Here is an 18,266-nt window from a genome sequence, read left to right on the forward strand (position 1 = left end):
AATCATTTTATTCCTAGTCAAACTAACGGAATGCTAAACTGCAAGCAGTTGGCTCGACCGGTGGAAATCTCTAACACGCCTGCTCAGTGGGTCCAATGATGAAGCAATGCCGATCATCCGGGTAATTTTACAGGTGGCATTTTAACCATTTTGGCTTCATGTGCCACTGAGCAACAGGTGCTCACCTCCAATACTGTATCCAGATCTCCTGATACATCCATGGTGACAAATGATCTTGTATTACAGTTAAACAGTGCACTAAAATCTGTTTCTGAAAACATTTTTGGTGAAAAATAGTCAAGGCTGTAACCCAATCTTGGTTAATATTTTATCAACACTGCCCAGTTTTATTGTTTGATCTTTTTTTTTTTTCAGCCTCCAGTTTTAAAATATAGGAAACTGTATGGCACCCACTTCCTGTTCACAAACTCTCATATTACAGCCAAACAGTGCACTAAAATATGTTTATAAAACTATTATTAGGCAAACAATAGGCAATACAGTAACAGAATATTTGTTTATATTTGATAAGCACTGCCTACTTTTAGAGTTTAATTAGGAGTTAGGTCTGAGTTTGAGAGAGAAAGTGAGAGTGACAGAAAGGGGAGGCTCTCTCTCTCTCTCAAGCTGCTTCTATACTATTTATGTTCATAGTGGCGGTGGGCATACAAAAATAAGGAAGTACAATCTGCTGTTCAAGCAACAGCCCAAGAGCCAGAGAAAATAAACTTATTTTTGCTGGCAAATGAGCAGGGAGATCTGGGCACTGGCAAGATGGAGCAAAATTTAATGTAAGTTATTTACACATACTACCTACAATATTATAATACAAAGCAAAGTATCCCTTAAAAAGACAACATAATTTAAAATCAGAACCATTTTCAATTAATGCTCTGTTAAGAAACTTATCAATGACTTGACTTCTAATTGCTTCCAATATCCAAGAAATTTCATGTCCCAAAATGACAAAATGCAGATGGTGGTATTAGTCACAATCAGGGAACACAGTGAATGTACCAGCAAGTATACTCTGGAAGCATTCACATACAACAGATACAAAAACAGCAAATGTTAAGCAGAGAGAAGCCAGAGAAAAGAACTATAAATCCAAAATAAGACAGAGCCTTTCCTGTCTGCCATGAGCCTAAAAACTCCAAAATTAGCCTGGAATGAAAATATGTGCCTAACATTTACCCATAAACACAAAGTAAACTCAGATGTGTCTGTGGTGAGGACAACCATTTTATAACCTCCACACCCTCCCTAAGAAATAAGATCATCCATTTTTGTCAACATCAAATTGCTAGTAATGGAAAAAAGAAAAGGGAAAAAAAGACACATGAGTGAATCTGTAGGATTACATCACAAGACAGTAAAACAAATCCAGTCATGCATGGGTGCAGGGGACATTCAGCATTTACTTCATTTGTAGGATGCAGATTCAAGATACAATTTCCAAAGTTAAAGGTCATTTATCCCGGTTAACTAAAACTAAATTTGGACCAAACAACCCTCTACTTCTCTATATTCTGACCTAGAAAAAGATTATATTTACAAACCAAATACCTTTTTTTTTTAAAGCATACAGAAAATAAAAATGCTAACCTTTTTTCAGATGGGAAAAAAAAAAAAAAAAACAAAAAAAAAAAAACAACACCTGCCAGCATGAATTATCATTTGAATAATCACAGGTTTCGGACATCTTTAAACCCCTTTAGATCTACCCTCCCTACAAGGGACATAACTTTTCTAGGATGTCTAGATTTCTGATTATTGTCATCAGACTCCACCCAAAAACACAAACTTATTTGACTGGATGTCTTTAAGCCAATCACATTATTCCTCATTATCTAAAGTGGACTTAAGGAGAGCCACACCCCCTTTTTTTAACAAGCATGACTTACACGAGGCAAGGAGGAAGCGACAGGTACATTTTCATCTATGAATCATATTGTTAAAGTACATAATTTGTAAAACTGAACAGGGAAATACAGTTTTAACAGAAAAACATTGTTCCGATTTGATTTTCTAATGATGCAATCAACACATAATGCATCCTACTGATTATGCACACCGAAAACAATCTCAGGAGGTTTTGAATATACTTTTTTCTGGAGATACTTTGAGGATATTTTGAGTTATGATGACAAATACAGCACAAAATATAAATAGGCTATGTGTCTTAAAGCAAAACTATTTATTAGTACGACTTAACCATTCATGACAAATAAATAAACTTGTGTTTTTTTCTTGTCTGTTCTTCATCCATTGGAATGAACAGAGAAAACAACACATAATTAAGTATTTTAATCTCTTTTTTTTGCTATTTATGAGTGCATAAGGAGTACAATTCCACCATTATAATGTTTTTGTGTGTGTTTGGCACATATTTGGGTTCTGAACAAGAGAGGTTAGACATCTAGCTCTCAACGGGTTGCCTTAGAATTCCCCTTCCATGTTGACTTTTGAGCCTCCCTGAGAAACCCAGTATAAGGGCTCAACAGACAGACAACACAACCCCTTCCAGTCTGTTTCCTGACCCCCCAACAAACTGCAATAAAAAGCTTAGGTCTGTCCCTTTTAGCAAATGATACAAGCTATGTTCTATTTGCTGGAGGACTTGTTTTGATATGATCCACTCAATGTATTAATGACTGAGAAATGACTGACAAAATGTGGCTTCACATAATTCTGCCTTAACTTAGAAGCTTCCTCATCTCCATTCCCGGGTACTACCTAAACACACCTTGGTGTCAAGTAGAGAATTATTTAATCTTGGCTTGACAGCAGGAACCTCCTTTGAAAAGTGAAAGCTGATGTAGAGACTTCAGAAACCTATATTGGAAAATGTTTCATAGCTCTATACAATTAGAAAATAGCATTTGCTCTTAGTTACCAGAGATATTCCTTGGACAGGTTTTCTGTGACAGTATACTCAGACATGTTGTGAAAGCTAGGGATAAATCCTCTATGATGAGTGCTATATAAAACTAGAAATCAGAAATAATTTGTTTCCTTGTCTAGATTAACAAGCTTCCTGGCAGCTAACAGAACAAGTCATTACCTTGTATCAATGCAAAGTGACATACCAAAGCTCAGGGTCACATACCTGTTGCTTCTCCCCATTCTGATGCACTCAAGACAGTCTGACACGACGGACATTTCACGTTTCACGATTACTCTTTGGAGCAGACACAGCACTTTCCGTACAACACCCTTTACCTTCTCTTCCTTCACGTGCAAACACATAACGCACGCAGCCACAGTTTCCCAGTTTCATAAAAATAAAACACGGCTCCCTTGGATCTATTGCTGTCCCTCAGAGTGCTCTGCTAACCCGTGCTAACAGGAAAACAAAGGATTTAATCCGCTCAGCGTTCACATTGACCTGAACAGTCAAGAGCCGGGGCGAGAGACCTTATGTTTAAGCAAGTACAGATTATTGCCAGGTTGTTACCGAGCAGAAATGAACGAAGAGATAATGGTCAGCTAGGCTGCCAAGTTGAGCTGATTGTCGAATTCCTCTATGACTTGGCCATTTGTAACTTGCATCTCTAAGCCACCCGATGGTGTGTGTCACTTCCAATTAAGCCAGACCTCAGTGGTAATTATAGCCACTTTAAGTGGCTCCAGTGAGCCCTAAGGCTATTTGCTCAACACTCTAAGAAATAATCATTTAGTGGCAGGCAGCCTGGACAGGTGGAGATTCTTCTATTGACCCCTCAAAAATAATTCACCTTCATGATTAATATATACTTTAATGAGATGGGTTGTTTGTTATTTGACTTCCATTATTCTCAATGATTTCTTGGGGCAGATCTCACCAATCCCTCCAAAGCTTCTAGTAATTTAGCGGTAGCCGATCCAGAGAAATCCACTTGTCTGAATTAACTAAGAAGTCTGTACCAACGTGCCCTCTAGAGGATAAAACAATACATTGCCTTACCATTACGTTGAGCACAAGGACTGGAAAAAGCCATGTGACGTTAAAGCTGTCACCTCAGTTAACATACTAAAATCTAGATCCTTATATAATCAGGGTGATTTTGGAAACAACTCAACCCAGGTGCATGTGGAAATCAGAACAATCAGATAATGACGCGCGCTTTTTCACTGCCTCTTCACTAAGGGCAACTTAGAGCTCAGAGCCACCTGTGTGCCTTGCACCGTTTGTCCTGTTTGTCTCTTTGGCTTCTGGGTCAGCACCAACATTTGAAACCACACCCAACATCCTCCTGCTTACACCTTTCAAGGATATTGCCGTTAGTGCTTGAGGCTGGACCCGCGAGTGTCTGGTTATCAGACTGCGTTCAGTAACAGATAACGGACTAGCCTGCAGGTTATTGACACAGAGGGTGGAATTTTTTCTGAGAAAAACGTGCCGATGACACAGCGACCTGACAAGGCTTGTGTGTGTGTAATACCTAACATGACAATGGGGTGATGCAGTATATGTCAACTCTACTATACAAAGACAACATTGCCTGCAATCAACATATTCTCACAATTGTTTCAGTCTGCCATGAAATATTTACATTGTGGTTAGTAAGGACCTCCTGTAGTCTGCTCAGCATCCTTCATCAGTTAGCCAATAAGGTCTCATGTTACTGCCACAGAAAAACTGTTGTTGCTTTTCTCACATCTATGTGGACACACGAATCCTGAATATTCTGATAAAATCAAGTATGGGCAGGGGCAAACAGTAATAAAACATTGACTGATTTGAACATTTCATTATTGTTTGATAGGTCATGTCTGATATTCCCTTTAGACTCAACAAAATCATAACACAAACATTTACCCTGCAATATACTGAATAATAATTTTTAAAAAATCCATATTAGGGTTGCCACTAACAATTAGGCTATTTTCACTGCCTACTTATCTGCCAATAATTTTCTAAATTAATTGACTGATCAATGAAAATTCCAGAAATAGAAAAAATGCCCATCAAATTACCAAAAGCCAAAGCTGACATATTCAAATCGTTTAATTTGTCCAACTAGCAGTCCATGGTTTAAGAAATATTCAGTTAACTTTGCAGAAGATTAAGAAAACTACAAGAGTTTCACATTTAAGTGGCTATAACCAAAGAATGTTTGCTTAAAACGTTAGTCTGACTATCAAATGATGAGACTTTTTTGTTGATAGACTAATCAATTAATTCAGTAATTGTTTCAGCCCTAATTCATATAAAATATGAGGCAAATCTATAATCAAAGGTAAAGCATTCAGGCTTTTATCACAATATATAAAGCACAAACACACTTTCCTCTGATACTATACAATTAAAACAGATCCTATCACAGTCATCTTAAATTTATAAAGTACAGACAGTCTATATTACAGTTAACATGACACTGAATATAGAGCCTACCTGTGGCGGACATGATGTAAATACTCCCTGTCCAGTGCACAGTGCAGAAAAATGCTGCCATACATGACAGTCAGCCTGGTCGTCCTAACAAGCACCAGAGACTGAACCACATGCTAGACCTCTGTCAACTGCCAAGCTAAAGGGCTATTTGAAAAAAATCTGGAGACGCAGTGACAAGGACTGTCACTGGGAAAGGCTGAATACCGCCATGCATGGTTTCCACCGGACAACACGAGAATTCAGCCGTCACACTATCTCTGTCCTTCCTCTTATCTTGAAACTGGAGCTGGGAAGCAAGAGTAAACACTCACTGTCACACACCGTCATGTGTTTGCAACTTCGCACCAGCAACATCTTACTTCATTCATTTATTCATTTCAACAAGCACAATTAATCATGTCATTTTAAGAGGATGCAGATGGGAGAGCAGCACTTGAATCAACAGTGCTCTACAGTTTAAATATAATCACTGACAATTAAGTTGCCATAAATTATGCAGAAGCTGTCAGTCCAGTTCTAGAGCAGAAATGATAAGTCAATTAAGGGATTTGTGGATCGACAGAAAATTAAATGTCAGAGGTTCTCATAATTTGTTTCTGGAGAATGAAATAACCTCACATTCACTGGTTATAGTTTCTTAAATGTTAATATTTACTAGTTTTTTCACTCCCCTAGTCTGGTGAGCTTAAGGCTTAAATGTAAACTTATGGTCTGGTAAATTTACTGTCGCCTCACAGCAAGATGGTTCCCGGTTCGATCCCGGGTGTGGGAGCCCTCTCTGTGCGGAGTTTGCATGTTCTCCCCGTGTCAGCGTGGGTTCTCTCCGGGCACTCCGGCTTCCTCCCACAGTCGAAAGACATGCAGATTGGGGATTAGGTTAATTGATAACTCTAAATTACCCATAGGTGTGAATGTGAGTGTGAATGGTTGTTTGTCTCTATGTGTCAGCCCTGCGATAGTCTGGCGACCTGTCCAGGGTGTACCCTGCCTCTTGCCCAATGTCAGCTGGGATTGGCTCCAGCCCCAGCAAACTAAACTTTATTAGAAAAACCCAGGGTGGGTTAACTTGATATGTTGCCATTTTGTTGAAAGTATCCATTTGAAAATGGCTCACAGTACATTGTGGCATTCAAATGATGTTGATCTGCTTTTGTGTAGACTGAGTGCAACGCAAACCCACACATTTGAAACAGAAAGTACTAAATACTTGCTTGTATACAGTCTACGGTATGAACCAATGCAGGAAGGATTTATTCTATTTGTGCCAAAGTGACACAAACATGTCAAAACTTGAGATTCAACAGACCAGGCAACATTTTCTCAACTCTTCACACCTCCCATGTCTCACTGGGAGCATTTTGTTTTGATCTTTCTGCAAATACCGTTGCACCGAGCTGTGCCGGATTTGTTAGCCTCCCTGTTGGCTTGAATGAGCCTATTATCCGATGACCTCATTCACTGAGTGAAGTGTTTTCACTCACAGAACTCCAGCTGACTGCATGATTTTTTGTTGATTGCATCATCTTCTGTAAACTAGACAGTGTAGTGCACAAAAATCCCAAAGGGTGCAGCCTTTTCTGATGCAGCGCCCACAATGTCTGGCAACAATCACACCATGCTCAAAGTCTCTTCAGCTCTTTGTCAAACGGAGACTTCGCTTTTTGACCTGCCTCCGTGTTCTACGTTATTTTTCCCAGTAGTGTTTGAAACGTGGGCTGTAGCTATCAAAGGAAAGAGAAAGAAAAGCAGCACATGCTATTGAAAAATACTGAAACATTCCTCTAACAATCTCCAATTAAATGCACATCAAAAAGCTGCAGATTGCACTGAAAAATATTGATAGACAAATGTTTTATCAACCACGATGGGACAATCTTTGTAGTAATATTTGCATTGCACTATAGCTCATCAATACCAAGTAACTCTGAAGGACAAATTCAGGAACTGAGGCGTATTGGCATGTCAGAACAAAACAGCAACAGAAAGTACCAAATACTTGCATTTTCAGTTTTATATTTTATCTATATAAATCTAAATTAAAGCCAATGTGATATTAATATCAACTATTCAGACCTCTGATCTGCTTGGAGGAATGACGTGTGGGCATTTTGCAAATAAAATAAGAGCAATTAGTTTTCCTTCGGAGTTTCTAAAGGCCTGAAAACAGCCCTGCATCAACAGAGCCATGACCAACACACCATAAAAGTTTAAAATCCTTTTTCCCCACAACAAAAGACTTACATTTTTTACTTTCTTTAGCAGAAGAAGGACTTCTTGTGTGGACAACTACAAAGGAGAAGCACTGCAAGTCTTCAACAGCTCCTTTGAAACCCTTTGCTCTGAGTAAAACTGATTTAGTCACATATGCTAGAGATAAACCCTAACCATTTCAATATGAATACGCCCAACCAATCCCTGTCTAATTAAGTGATGCTCTCTAGAGTGAAAACCATCTTTTCTTTTGAAGAAAGCTTCATTTGAAGAAACCATCATTAGAGACTCAACCCTAACCCTGCATGGGAAAAGAGGTCAAACACAGTTAAATGGAAACTGACTGCAACACCATCACTGTGGGCTTCTCTGTAATCACTGCCTTTGAAAATTAGTTAAGTGTGCTTCATGGAGAAATGAAATTTGCATTACCGGTAAGGATAACTGTGAAAGTGTGGAAAAGCGACTAAGTTACTGCAGTAAGAGCAGGTTTCATACTTGCAAATAATGACTACTTTTGTGTCCTAAAAGTATGAGATCCTGGTATGTCGTTTTAGAGGAAAAAACAGAAGCTGCGAGTTAAGTTGAGTTATTTATTTCCAGTTATGTCTCATAATGACACATCTCCACTTCATGATGATGACTGTTTGGGAAGTCACACACTAGAAATGAGTCAGTTTAACATGCCTTCACATGCTCGCTGTCTGAACGGTAGATAACCGAACTTTACTTTAAGTGGAGAGACATTTTAATCTGTTAAATAATATAAAAACAAAGTCAAAACCGGGTCCGTAAATAGCTAAATAAGCTAACATTTCACGAGTTTAGCTAATTTAACTGTGACAGTTAGTAGAAAAGGAACGCGACAACATGACTGACCCAAACAAACTTTTCAGGAATTCATTTCACCTACCTCAGACTGAAGTACGCGAATACACCACAAACATGGCTTCAGCTTCAGAAAAAAAAATATCTCCACCAACTTGAATCCTTCCTGACTTATCTTTTCACCCAGTTGTTTACTAAGCTACTCACCCGTACATCTGAAGGGAAGATGACTCCGCTGTCTCGGGAAGCAGAAGTTGAAGAAGCCACTCCTCGCGCTGAAAATCTGCCTCCAATTAGGATTCCATGGTCGCTGCCTTCAAGTGTCATCGGAAATGTTGACAGTGCTACTTAAACGAACGATTGACCAATCAGATCTGCTAAAAGAAGAAGAAAAAAAACTTTAAATGTGACGTTTAGAGGGAGGAGGAAATTTGAAGGCCTTTGTTGATGGATTAAAGTCCCGTTTTATACAGTAACGTGCGGCGAATAGGCTCGTATTAATTCAGCAGTAATTACGTGCCAGACGTGATGGATACACTTGAAGGTCTCTTTCGCCCCCTGTCGCACAAACTGGCTCTGTACTACTTGGTTTCTAAAATACCTATAATAACTGATCAACTGGCCTCGCCATTAAAGTAAAGTCACAAGTGTGTTTGTAAGCTCTGACCTTGGAAAAGGGGGAATTCCGACAAACGCTTGAAAGCAGCAATAGGTTTATCAAATAGTCTACCATTTCAAAATAAAAGCCTTTATGCCCAATGTAAACTGTGACTTTTGGCCTATGCTTTTTTGGCTGAAAGTCTAATCTCCAAAAGCACCCAACAGAGTAAAGTCATAAATTTACTTTATTGGGGATTTGTTGAAGCCTGGGCTTTGTCAAAATACATTTACATCTGCCAGGGAAGACACTGAGATACAATCAAAAGCTCAATAACAGTAACTGAATGGACCGTGCAGTGATATTGTTTTTGTCAAGTGATGCTTCCAAGGTCAGGAATGAATTTTCTAAACTGTCAACATTTCTTTTTGTTGTTCTCTACGATATGCTTTTCTACGCCATCAATTCACCCCAGCTGTGAAGCATATTTCAAGGTGCCACATCTCAAAAGTGTCACACCCCAAAAATGAAATTGCTATCATCTGCCAGCTACATAACCTCCTTCGACTTTACCAAATATAATTTTTTCCCAACTAGGCTATACTTAAAAAAAATCTTCCTGATGGGTCTGATATATCTGTCAGTTTGATAAGAATAAAAACAACAAGGACATAAATGCAGGGACCATTTGAAATTCTGCGATAAGCTGTACAAAAAAGGATTTACTCTTCATTCAACAAGATAGGACGGATCAGAGTCATTCACACCTGAGCTTTCCTGCTTCTACAGCATTTGGGATTACTAGTAGAGAAAGCTAAGACGGAAAGGAGAGAAGTCACTTGCAGGTCCTTTGAATAAACACATACACAAGCTAACCCCTCAGTGTTGATTAGTCAGGGGTTACATGAAAGTGAGCGTGGTCCCACCAAGGGTCAGGAATGAAAGTGTGGTGTGCAAATAGATGTCAAGGCAACATATCAGCAGTGTTTCAGTCCCTCACTTTGTTTCAGGATGGTTATTTGCACGCCTTTTTGCTCATCATTCATACCACCTGTCCTCTGTAAAAAATGTGTTGCCTGCTGTCCCCAAAGGACTTGCCACTGTCCTTTAAATGAAGACGGACTACTGCTTCTTGACCTGTGGGCTTTTCTCTATCTCCGCTGTTTCATTTCCTGATCTACAGGTCTCTGTATTTGTCATTGCTTTGGACTGCACATTGCTCTGCTTGTGTTTGATGAGTGTTTTTATAGAGGGCAAGATTCTGAAAAACCCAGGGATACTGTGTTTATTAAAGATCAGACAGAGTGACACTACAGCCACATGAGGAATGACTTATCGCATCTCTACTACTTCTCTCCTCTGTGTCGGTCTCCTCTTTCTAATAGCTCTGGTTTTTGTGTTTACAAAGGTCCGCTTTAGGTAGCTGCACGCTTTTAAAGCTTTCCTGAGATGTTTGCATTTGTCTTTCATGTCAATGCTATTTGACACAGTGTCAGCCCTGCGTTGGGGAATCCTGATCAACCCTGACTTTTTCTTTATTGTAAGTGTCAAGTGGTTCAAGCACAATGTAATACCAGACTTGGAGCACTGGCCAAAACTAAGACAATAAGACACACACTGCACAAAATAATTCTCTTTTTAGGTAACATTAAAACAATTTGTAGAAATCACACTGTTTTCTCACCTTCTGCAGATTTTTTTACAGATTTTTTGCCCGATAACTGAATTATCACACACAGCCATAAAAGTAAAGACAGTACTTCATGTGAGAATTATCTTCCTTTAAATTAACCCTTTCAGACATTAAAAAAAATGTCAGCAGATCAGAGATCAAAGTAAAACAGTAAGTAGATAATTTCTTTCCTCCCAAATGTAGTTTTTCATGAACACTGGTAAAGTGGGACAGTTAAGCTTCATGATTTTTATCTTTCTTTGTATATACTTCCATTACTAAAAATCAACACTGAGCTCATTATTAGCAAGTCTGTGTATGTGCAAGGATGTGGCACAACATATTCAACAAGCTTGCAGTGAATTGAGGTGAAAAGTAATTAACATAGTGTTCTGAGGTAAATAATGTTGAGGTTCTTAAAAAAAAAAAAAGATGGGTAGCTTATAATTGTTATATATTTTGTTTTGGGATGTCATGTTGAATCAGATTTTTATTTTTTTTAAATCACCCTGATAGTAATCTTCTTTTTTAAAGCGTGATTCTGTCCCAGCTTGCTAATAGCATGTCAGAGTGGGACAGTGTGTTACTGGCAAAGTGGGTCATCCAAGTCATTCTGATGAAGGAATTGAGTTCCCCCGTTATGTGTCCCTCACATATTTAGCTAATGAGATAGTTATTTCAATACACTAACCAGTGATTAACATTTTTCACACATTGCCTCAAAATACAAACAAAGTCTAATTGTTTTAGCTCTTAAAGGAGCTATATGTAAGAAATCTAAAGCAAATAGTCATAAAATCCTCCTAATATGTCACAGAGACTAAGGAATAATGTTCATATAACATACTGATCTCACCGACAACAATAGTACAGCCAGAATATTCGCATTTAAAAAAAAAAAATTACGGTCCGCAAATCATGTTTATGTTTTGGATTTGTGTTTTGGCCTGTTGCGCCACCCACCGCCGTCTACCAGTCACGCAGTCAGTAGAGTCTCAGCATCAGTTAAAGTTACGACTGAGCTACAGCAGCACGGCAAGCAGCATTAGCAGTGTCCCAGGACATAGCATTAGCAGTCTCCTCAGCTGTATCCCAGCAGCAGCGTTAGCAGCAGAGAAGCTGGACTTGCTCGAACGGTCCGCTGGAAAACCGAAGATCAAGGACGCGGCGACACGGCCCTGCCACGGCAGCCGCCCGTGGGCATACAAATCAGTCTCCAGTGTGCTGCTGTCCAGCAACCTCGAATCAGTAGGGGAGGGGGGGGGGGGGGGGGGCGGACACGACTCGTGGCAGTATTTTGAATTTGAGTGCAGTAACCGTTTTGGCCACATTCTTACATACAGTGCCTTTAAATATTCAGCCCCAAAATCAAAATGGTATTGCTTTATACTGTCAAAATAGTTAGAAAAAAATATTGTCAGACAGTTAGCTAAGATATATAAGTTCATCAAACCAAGATTTATTGAAATTGTTCCAATATTTTAAGCCATTTTCAAATACATATGGTTTAAGCACTGGCTACGTTTGGAGCAGTATTACAGTAGCAGCAGAGAGGTGATTTCGGGGCCAGTGAGAAGAGACAGCATTCCTCTCATTAGCACAAATTATTACAAGCCTCCAGTGACAGGGAATGGAGCAGTTTATCGGCCCACCCCCTCACTGGCAGCACTAGTTAAACTGTGGTGTAACGAGAAGGACCAGGACAGGAGCGGAAAGGAGAGGATCCGCTGGGGAAATCAGACAGAAAGATGGGGTCGTGAGAGGGTGAGGTCTCCATCAGGGCCTGCCGTTTCTTGCGTTCAGGCTTCTGGTAGTGGAAGTCAAAGGGTGGCCGCAGTGCTATAGGGCCTCCTATCTCTTCAGAAGATGAAGCAAAAGATCCAGCACCTGGTGGTCCTTGCTGCTGGTTTACTAGATCCTCAGCTGACTCACTGGACGATGACGTGAGGGGGTTCAAGGGGTTGACCACAACAGGGGGATCAAAGGGCACAGGGTCAAAGGGTGCAGGGAGAATTGGCGTGGGGTCAAATGGCTCTGGTTGAACAACAGGGGGCAGTGTGGGGTCAGAGGGAACAGGCAGCGGATCATTTCCTGGGTCATCGATCAGAGGCGGGAACGTTGGGATCATAGGGTCTAGTGGGAGGTCGTGACCCTGAGGCTGCACTGGTCTGAGGATGTCCACATTCTGCGGACAAAGAGACAAGATCACACTAAGCTGATATTTGACAAATTCACTCTCACTGACTGCATAAAGAGTCTCAGTCATGCAATATAACATTACACACCACAGCCCTAAAAAGAAGTGAGAAGACAACATAATTATAGCACAGAACCGTACAATTTTGAATCTCACACATAAGTTTAAACACACACAAGCCCAACATATGTTTGAAGACACAAGACACAATGGAATAATTATATGGCCAGTGGCATTCATTCAGAACGTTGTCATTATAAAGGTTGCCTTGGTAAAATCTGAAACAAAACAGAGCATGAAACACTCATCAAATCTCAGTCAGGCAGTGGCTTATGACATTCCTAGTGAAGTGACTGGCACTTCACATTACTTTTTGCTGGAGTTTTTACACATACTCACTTACTGACTTACAGCTTTTAATGGATGAGAATGTTCTGTCCTTTTTGGGGTGTAGATGGGTTTTTTCTGCTACGAGTGTTAAAATTTTCTGCTGCTGTTTCCCTGATTTAATGTACTGTCAGAGAGAATCAAAATATTTTTTTTGGTAGTCAAATTATCCCCATAAATTGGATTTGTTTCCTGTGTGTGTAAGAAAGAACATGAAAGCTCTGAAAACTGTAGAAACATGTTACCAGCAAGTAATTGGAGGATGGAATTTTTATTGTTTCACTTTCTCTTCCTTTCATCTTTAACTTTGGCATATTGTTCATGGATTTGTGTTGTAACTTTTTCTTTGGTCACCTGTGTCTGATTCTGGTGATAAATATTTCTTAACTGCTTCCTGTACCTGTGCTTTGAACATCTCACAGGACACCTGGACATCAGGATGGACATTCAAGTCTCCGTGCACAGATCCCACACAGAAACCTGCAGTCTGAGAAGAGAAAATGAAACATTTTATTGATGTCTTTCAGGATACTGGGTCACAGCGAGAAAAAAAGCATCAGGAAAGAAAAATGTAGAGTCAATAATAAAATAGCAAATTAAATAGGAGAAGACCTGTCAGGTTTCTTTAACCTTCTGGGGTCTACGGGGTCTGTGATCATTTTGCCACTTTCTAAAATTTGAACAAATGTAAGCAGTATTTTCAGAGTCACATGACATTTTTGTATTCAGCATAAGTTCAGCTACGTAGTATGTATTTCGATGATTTTATATATATTTTTAAATAACAGGTAAATGAAACTTTTGTAAACTAGAATGTGAAAAAAACATTAAAAACTGCAGCCCTTCAGTGCTGTCAGTTTTAAAAGTAGAAATGAATCTGTCATGCCATCAAGTTAATGCTGCTTCAGTGATAGTAAACATGCTGGCTGACTGATGTTTATTTAAGTTTTGTGAACATTAACATTAATTAGCGCCATTACTGTGTCAAATTCTCAGCATAGGACTCCATTTTATGAAATTAATTGAGCACCTTCAGACAAATATCCCAAGCAAGATTGGAATGATATCCCACTCATGTTTTTGTGTCAATTTTCAAGTATTTAAGTATTACACTAACTTTACTTGTCTGATATGGTGTGTTTATTGTATAGAGGGAATGCCTTGTGTTGAGTACCTCTGTGTCAGACTTGACTGTCAGTCGCTGGCAGGTGCCTCTCTCTGTCAGTCCCTCCGGACACTCTTGGACTGTGTACTCCACGAAGCTGGCTTTCACTGGCACAGACTGAAAAAACAATAGGGTAATAAAAAGGCAAATAACACAAAGGAATACACCTATGAAGGCAGAGAGAGAGAGAGGCGGTATGGCTTCTGTAATCTCATGGCTATGATCTTGGTTTTGGAGCTCACAAAAACATTTCCTAAGGTAAAAGAATTAATTAGCAATATTCTGCTATTCAGCTTTTGTCCCCAAAGAAACTACTCAATTTCCTTTTTGCTTCCCAAAACAAAAAGCCTGGTAAGGCAGTACAAGTGTCTGTAGTAATTCTTTGCAACCTTGCCAGACTCATTATGGTATTTGTGGAGCAGTAAAGGTACTCATCTGGCACACAGAAGTGCAAAGGTGCACTGTGCTGTCTGCTCATGCACACCCAGATAATTTCCTTAAGTGTCATTTCCCAATAAATGCAACATTTAACACATTGTTGTGCAATGAAATCAGCCCTTCTGGACTTTATTTGTCCAAATAAATGTAATAATCCAGTCATACCTGTGCTGCAGCTCTGGTGATCCTCTTCACCCCAAGCCCTGCACTCAGTGTGGACTGTCTCTTATAGTGAGCCAGAGTGACCTGAGCAGCAGTCAATGCTTGTGGGCTGTCATCAGGGAGCAGGAGGGGGCAAGTTGGACAGGTCAGCTGGAGCTTCTCTGGAGTATCTACAGGAATCAGACAGATAATATAGGAGATTTAATGATCACATTTGCACTGAAATAACAACTAACAAGATAATGTATGCAGAATATGTTGGCAGAAAAGCATGGTCATTGAGCAGAAGCAGTAAATAGAAGTATTACACAAAAGCTAAATCAGCAATAAAATATGTTTTGGAGCATTTCGTGTTAATGATTGTATAAAGCCCCCATCCACCACTGATACACCCACACAGGTAATTAAATGTACTTCTTTAAGGGATCTAAAAACTAAATACTTAATTTGAGTTTGAGATAAGGGTGTAACTTGTAGGAAAGGCACAGGTGTAACTATTTGTATTAATCAAGGCTCAGTTCCATTTAGGTGAACCAGTTAATAATGTTATTAGTTACACCCGTTTGTAACAAATGAAAATGTCTGCGGAGAAACCTCTATTCAAAGTAGATTCTGTTTTCTTCTTCTGATGACCCTTGTATACTGAGCAATGTTACTATCACAAATTTTACTTGTTGAGAAATTTAAACCAGCACCAGCCTTTTCTAGATCAGTGGGACACTACCTTAATTCTTTAAGATACAAAACCATACTGTGTAGCATATACAGTAGCATAATGTGGCCAAATCCCTACTTTCTGGTATCAAATCTCCCTGTGATATTGTAAAGTAGAATTGGTCTTGTAATGTTCAGGCGGCTTTTATTCAATCTAATAATATGTTAATGTCACCTGGGACAAGAAAGCAGTCGTAGCTGTACAGGTAGGAGTATCCGTCTGGTGTGTGAAGAATGGTGGTGTTACAGTTGCCAGAGATTTGCTGGAAAGAATAAAAAAGAAATGAACCCTTATGACACTCAAAGCCATTTCTCTACAAAGATTTGGCAACATGTGACATAACTAAAACAAGACAAGCTGACTTTAAATGCGTGTGTGCTCCTGTACTTCTATCTTTGTGGGGACCAACGTTTTAGACTGGAGAATGAGGACATTTTTAGTAAGTGTCCAGTCTTCCTTCTTCAATAGACTGTTTGTGGGGTAGGACATTGGTTTTATGGTTTAATGTTAGAATTAGGTTTAGGCAAGTGTAAGAGGGGGCTATGCCACAGAAAATCCCCTTTTCAAATGAGCTAATATAATGTGGAATATATAGAAATGTGTTTATATCAAAATCTAAACCATGAATTCAAGATAAAGCTGCTTTGAGTGCTTTCAAATAACATATTGTGACTTTCTTTAGCTGCCCCTTTTTCCAGTGTAAGGGAGTCATCACAAGCAAAGTACAAGTACAAACACGGGTCACGTGTGTGTGTGTGTGTCTTACTGTTTCCATGAATGGTCTGACGTCACAGCGTTTCCATGGTTTTGGGCTACCTACATGACACTTGGTCTCCAGGACATCCAGGTCCAGGTAATACACATTGCCTGCTGGGCCCTGACATTCACAGTGCAAACACACGTAGTAATAAGTGAGAGGGTATACAAACAATGTTGTGTGCTCAGAATTTCAAAAAGTACTGTTATCTGCACCAGTATTTTTGTTTATGGAATAAACAGAAGAATTACCTTCATTTTAGTGAATATCTGAGACTCAAATTTATGAGAAGTCTTCTGCCAAGTACCTTCATTTGTTCAGTTACATTTGTAAGGAACCATTTAGGAGGTGCTCTGTGTAATTCCCTATAACACTTTGGTCAATATCGATTTTAGCGGTAGCACTGAGAACAAATCTCAGCAATTTGAGCAGGTGTAATGGCAGCCTTTTCAGGTCATGAAGTTGAGCTGAGGCTTTTAAAACCTGATCTATCCCACAGCCGGGCTACAATAGCCTTCAGCAGCTGACAGCATGAAGTTCATAAAGCCTGTTGTGTAAGGTTTGTCCCGGCGGTCCTGCACCGAAATGACCTGGACTTTTATTAACAGTCACTTCAGTACTAAAGGCCTTTTTTCATGAGGCGTGAAAAGGGGGTGGCTTCTCATTTCATGACATAAAATTCTGTACATCAATTTTAATGTTACGTTTATTATAAGCGACATGCACTGATGCCAGTCATTCACAACTAAGTGAAAACAACAAATATTTATCGTTGTTTTTATTCCTCAGTGGTTGCACACTAATGTAATTGCTGCTATTTTTCATGTCTTTGATGTAGTCCACTAGTTCCCAAACTAGGGTCTAGGGACTACAATAAGTCCTTGAGAGGCAGAGTTTAATTTCATTATCATTTCCCCAGAGTGAGAGTCAGCACATTGTGACAATGTAAGAGGGTGATTTCTGATTTAAAGTTTGTCTGTGCACAGTTATTTCTAACAACAAAACATAAATCTTCTCAAATGGGATCCCACTGACATGAAGATTGGCCACGGCTGGTTAAATCTATCAGTGTGTGATTTCTCTTCTTTTCACAGAAATGTTTTGATATTTTAGCAGCAACAGAAGGGAAAATAACCTTTCCACCCAACTCCCCTTGTTAAACATGAACAAATCACCCACTGACAAAATATTACAACAACCCCAGGCTGCTTCTCCCACTGGGCATTTGTCTCTGTACTGACCTGAGCATGCAGGTGGACATTTGCAATGCGGTTGAGGGCAAACTTGTAGCCGTCGGTGCGATCCTCATTGATGTAAGTGACAGCCAGACGAGACAGCTTCTCCACTGTTTTGTCATTACAGGGGATGGGAGCAAGTTGGATGGGTGACAGTGCAAAACCCTCGCCGTACACACACTGAGTGTGAATGAACAGCAGGGATAATAGCAGTAATAATGTGCAGATGGATTTGTCCATAGTGGCCGAGGTTTCAGGCAGGAGCCAAAAGACAGAGCTGAGTTTAAAGTGAAGTTTGTTCTGTTTTGTTTGCGTTTGGGCTCTGCAGTGACTTTTGGAATCAAAACATGACAGAGATGTTGAAATGATGCCAAGGACAAAGTTTATTTGATGTCAGAGGGCTGATACTTGTGAATGAACGTTCCAGTGATTTAACCCGGGGAACACTCATTCCTATAAAACAAGCAGCGTGAATGACAAAACTTTCATTCACAATAGGTTTATGGCCTATGCATGCACAAATA

The 18,266-nt window shown here is 39.6% G+C and overlaps 2 protein-coding genes across 5 annotated transcripts in view; both read right to left on the reverse strand.

The window, feature by feature from the left end:
- The window catches only part of LOC117254215 (G-protein-signaling modulator 2-like), a 22,877-nt gene extending 14,121 nt beyond the window's left edge, over window positions 1-8,756 (reverse strand). Inside the window, exon 1 of one of the 4 annotated variants that reach the window (XM_033622325.2) lies at window positions 8,624-8,756. In XM_033622325.2, coding sequence (XP_033478216.1) covers window positions 8,624-8,631 — 8 coding nt within the window. In that variant the 5' untranslated portion in view covers window positions 8,632-8,756. Of the gene's footprint in view, window positions 1-3,109; window positions 3,184-8,501 lie in introns of those variants that run through there. The other 3 variants (XM_078168972.1, XM_033622326.2, XM_033622324.2) reach the window with 3 other exon arrangements.
- Window positions 8,757-12,116: 3,360 nt separating this feature from the next.
- LOC117253621 (alpha-2-HS-glycoprotein) lies at window positions 12,117-18,066 on the reverse strand. The gene is made up of 7 exons (XM_033621182.2): window positions 17,749-18,066; window positions 16,517-16,627; window positions 15,925-16,012; window positions 15,039-15,205; window positions 14,445-14,552; window positions 13,671-13,757; window positions 12,117-12,871 (listed from the first exon to the last, which is right to left on the reverse strand). Exons 1-7 carry the CDS (start codon window positions 17,980-17,982, stop codon window positions 12,359-12,361), a joined length of 1,308 nt encoding a protein of 435 aa, XP_033477073.1. The 5' UTR covers window positions 17,983-18,066; the 3' UTR covers window positions 12,117-12,358.
- Window positions 18,067-18,266: the final 200 nt, after the last annotated feature.

The sequence above is a fragment of the Epinephelus lanceolatus genome, chromosome 6 (assembly GCF_041903045.1).
Source record: "Epinephelus lanceolatus isolate andai-2023 chromosome 6, ASM4190304v1, whole genome shotgun sequence".
Lineage (NCBI taxonomy): Eukaryota > Metazoa > Chordata > Actinopteri > Perciformes > Serranidae > Epinephelus > Epinephelus lanceolatus.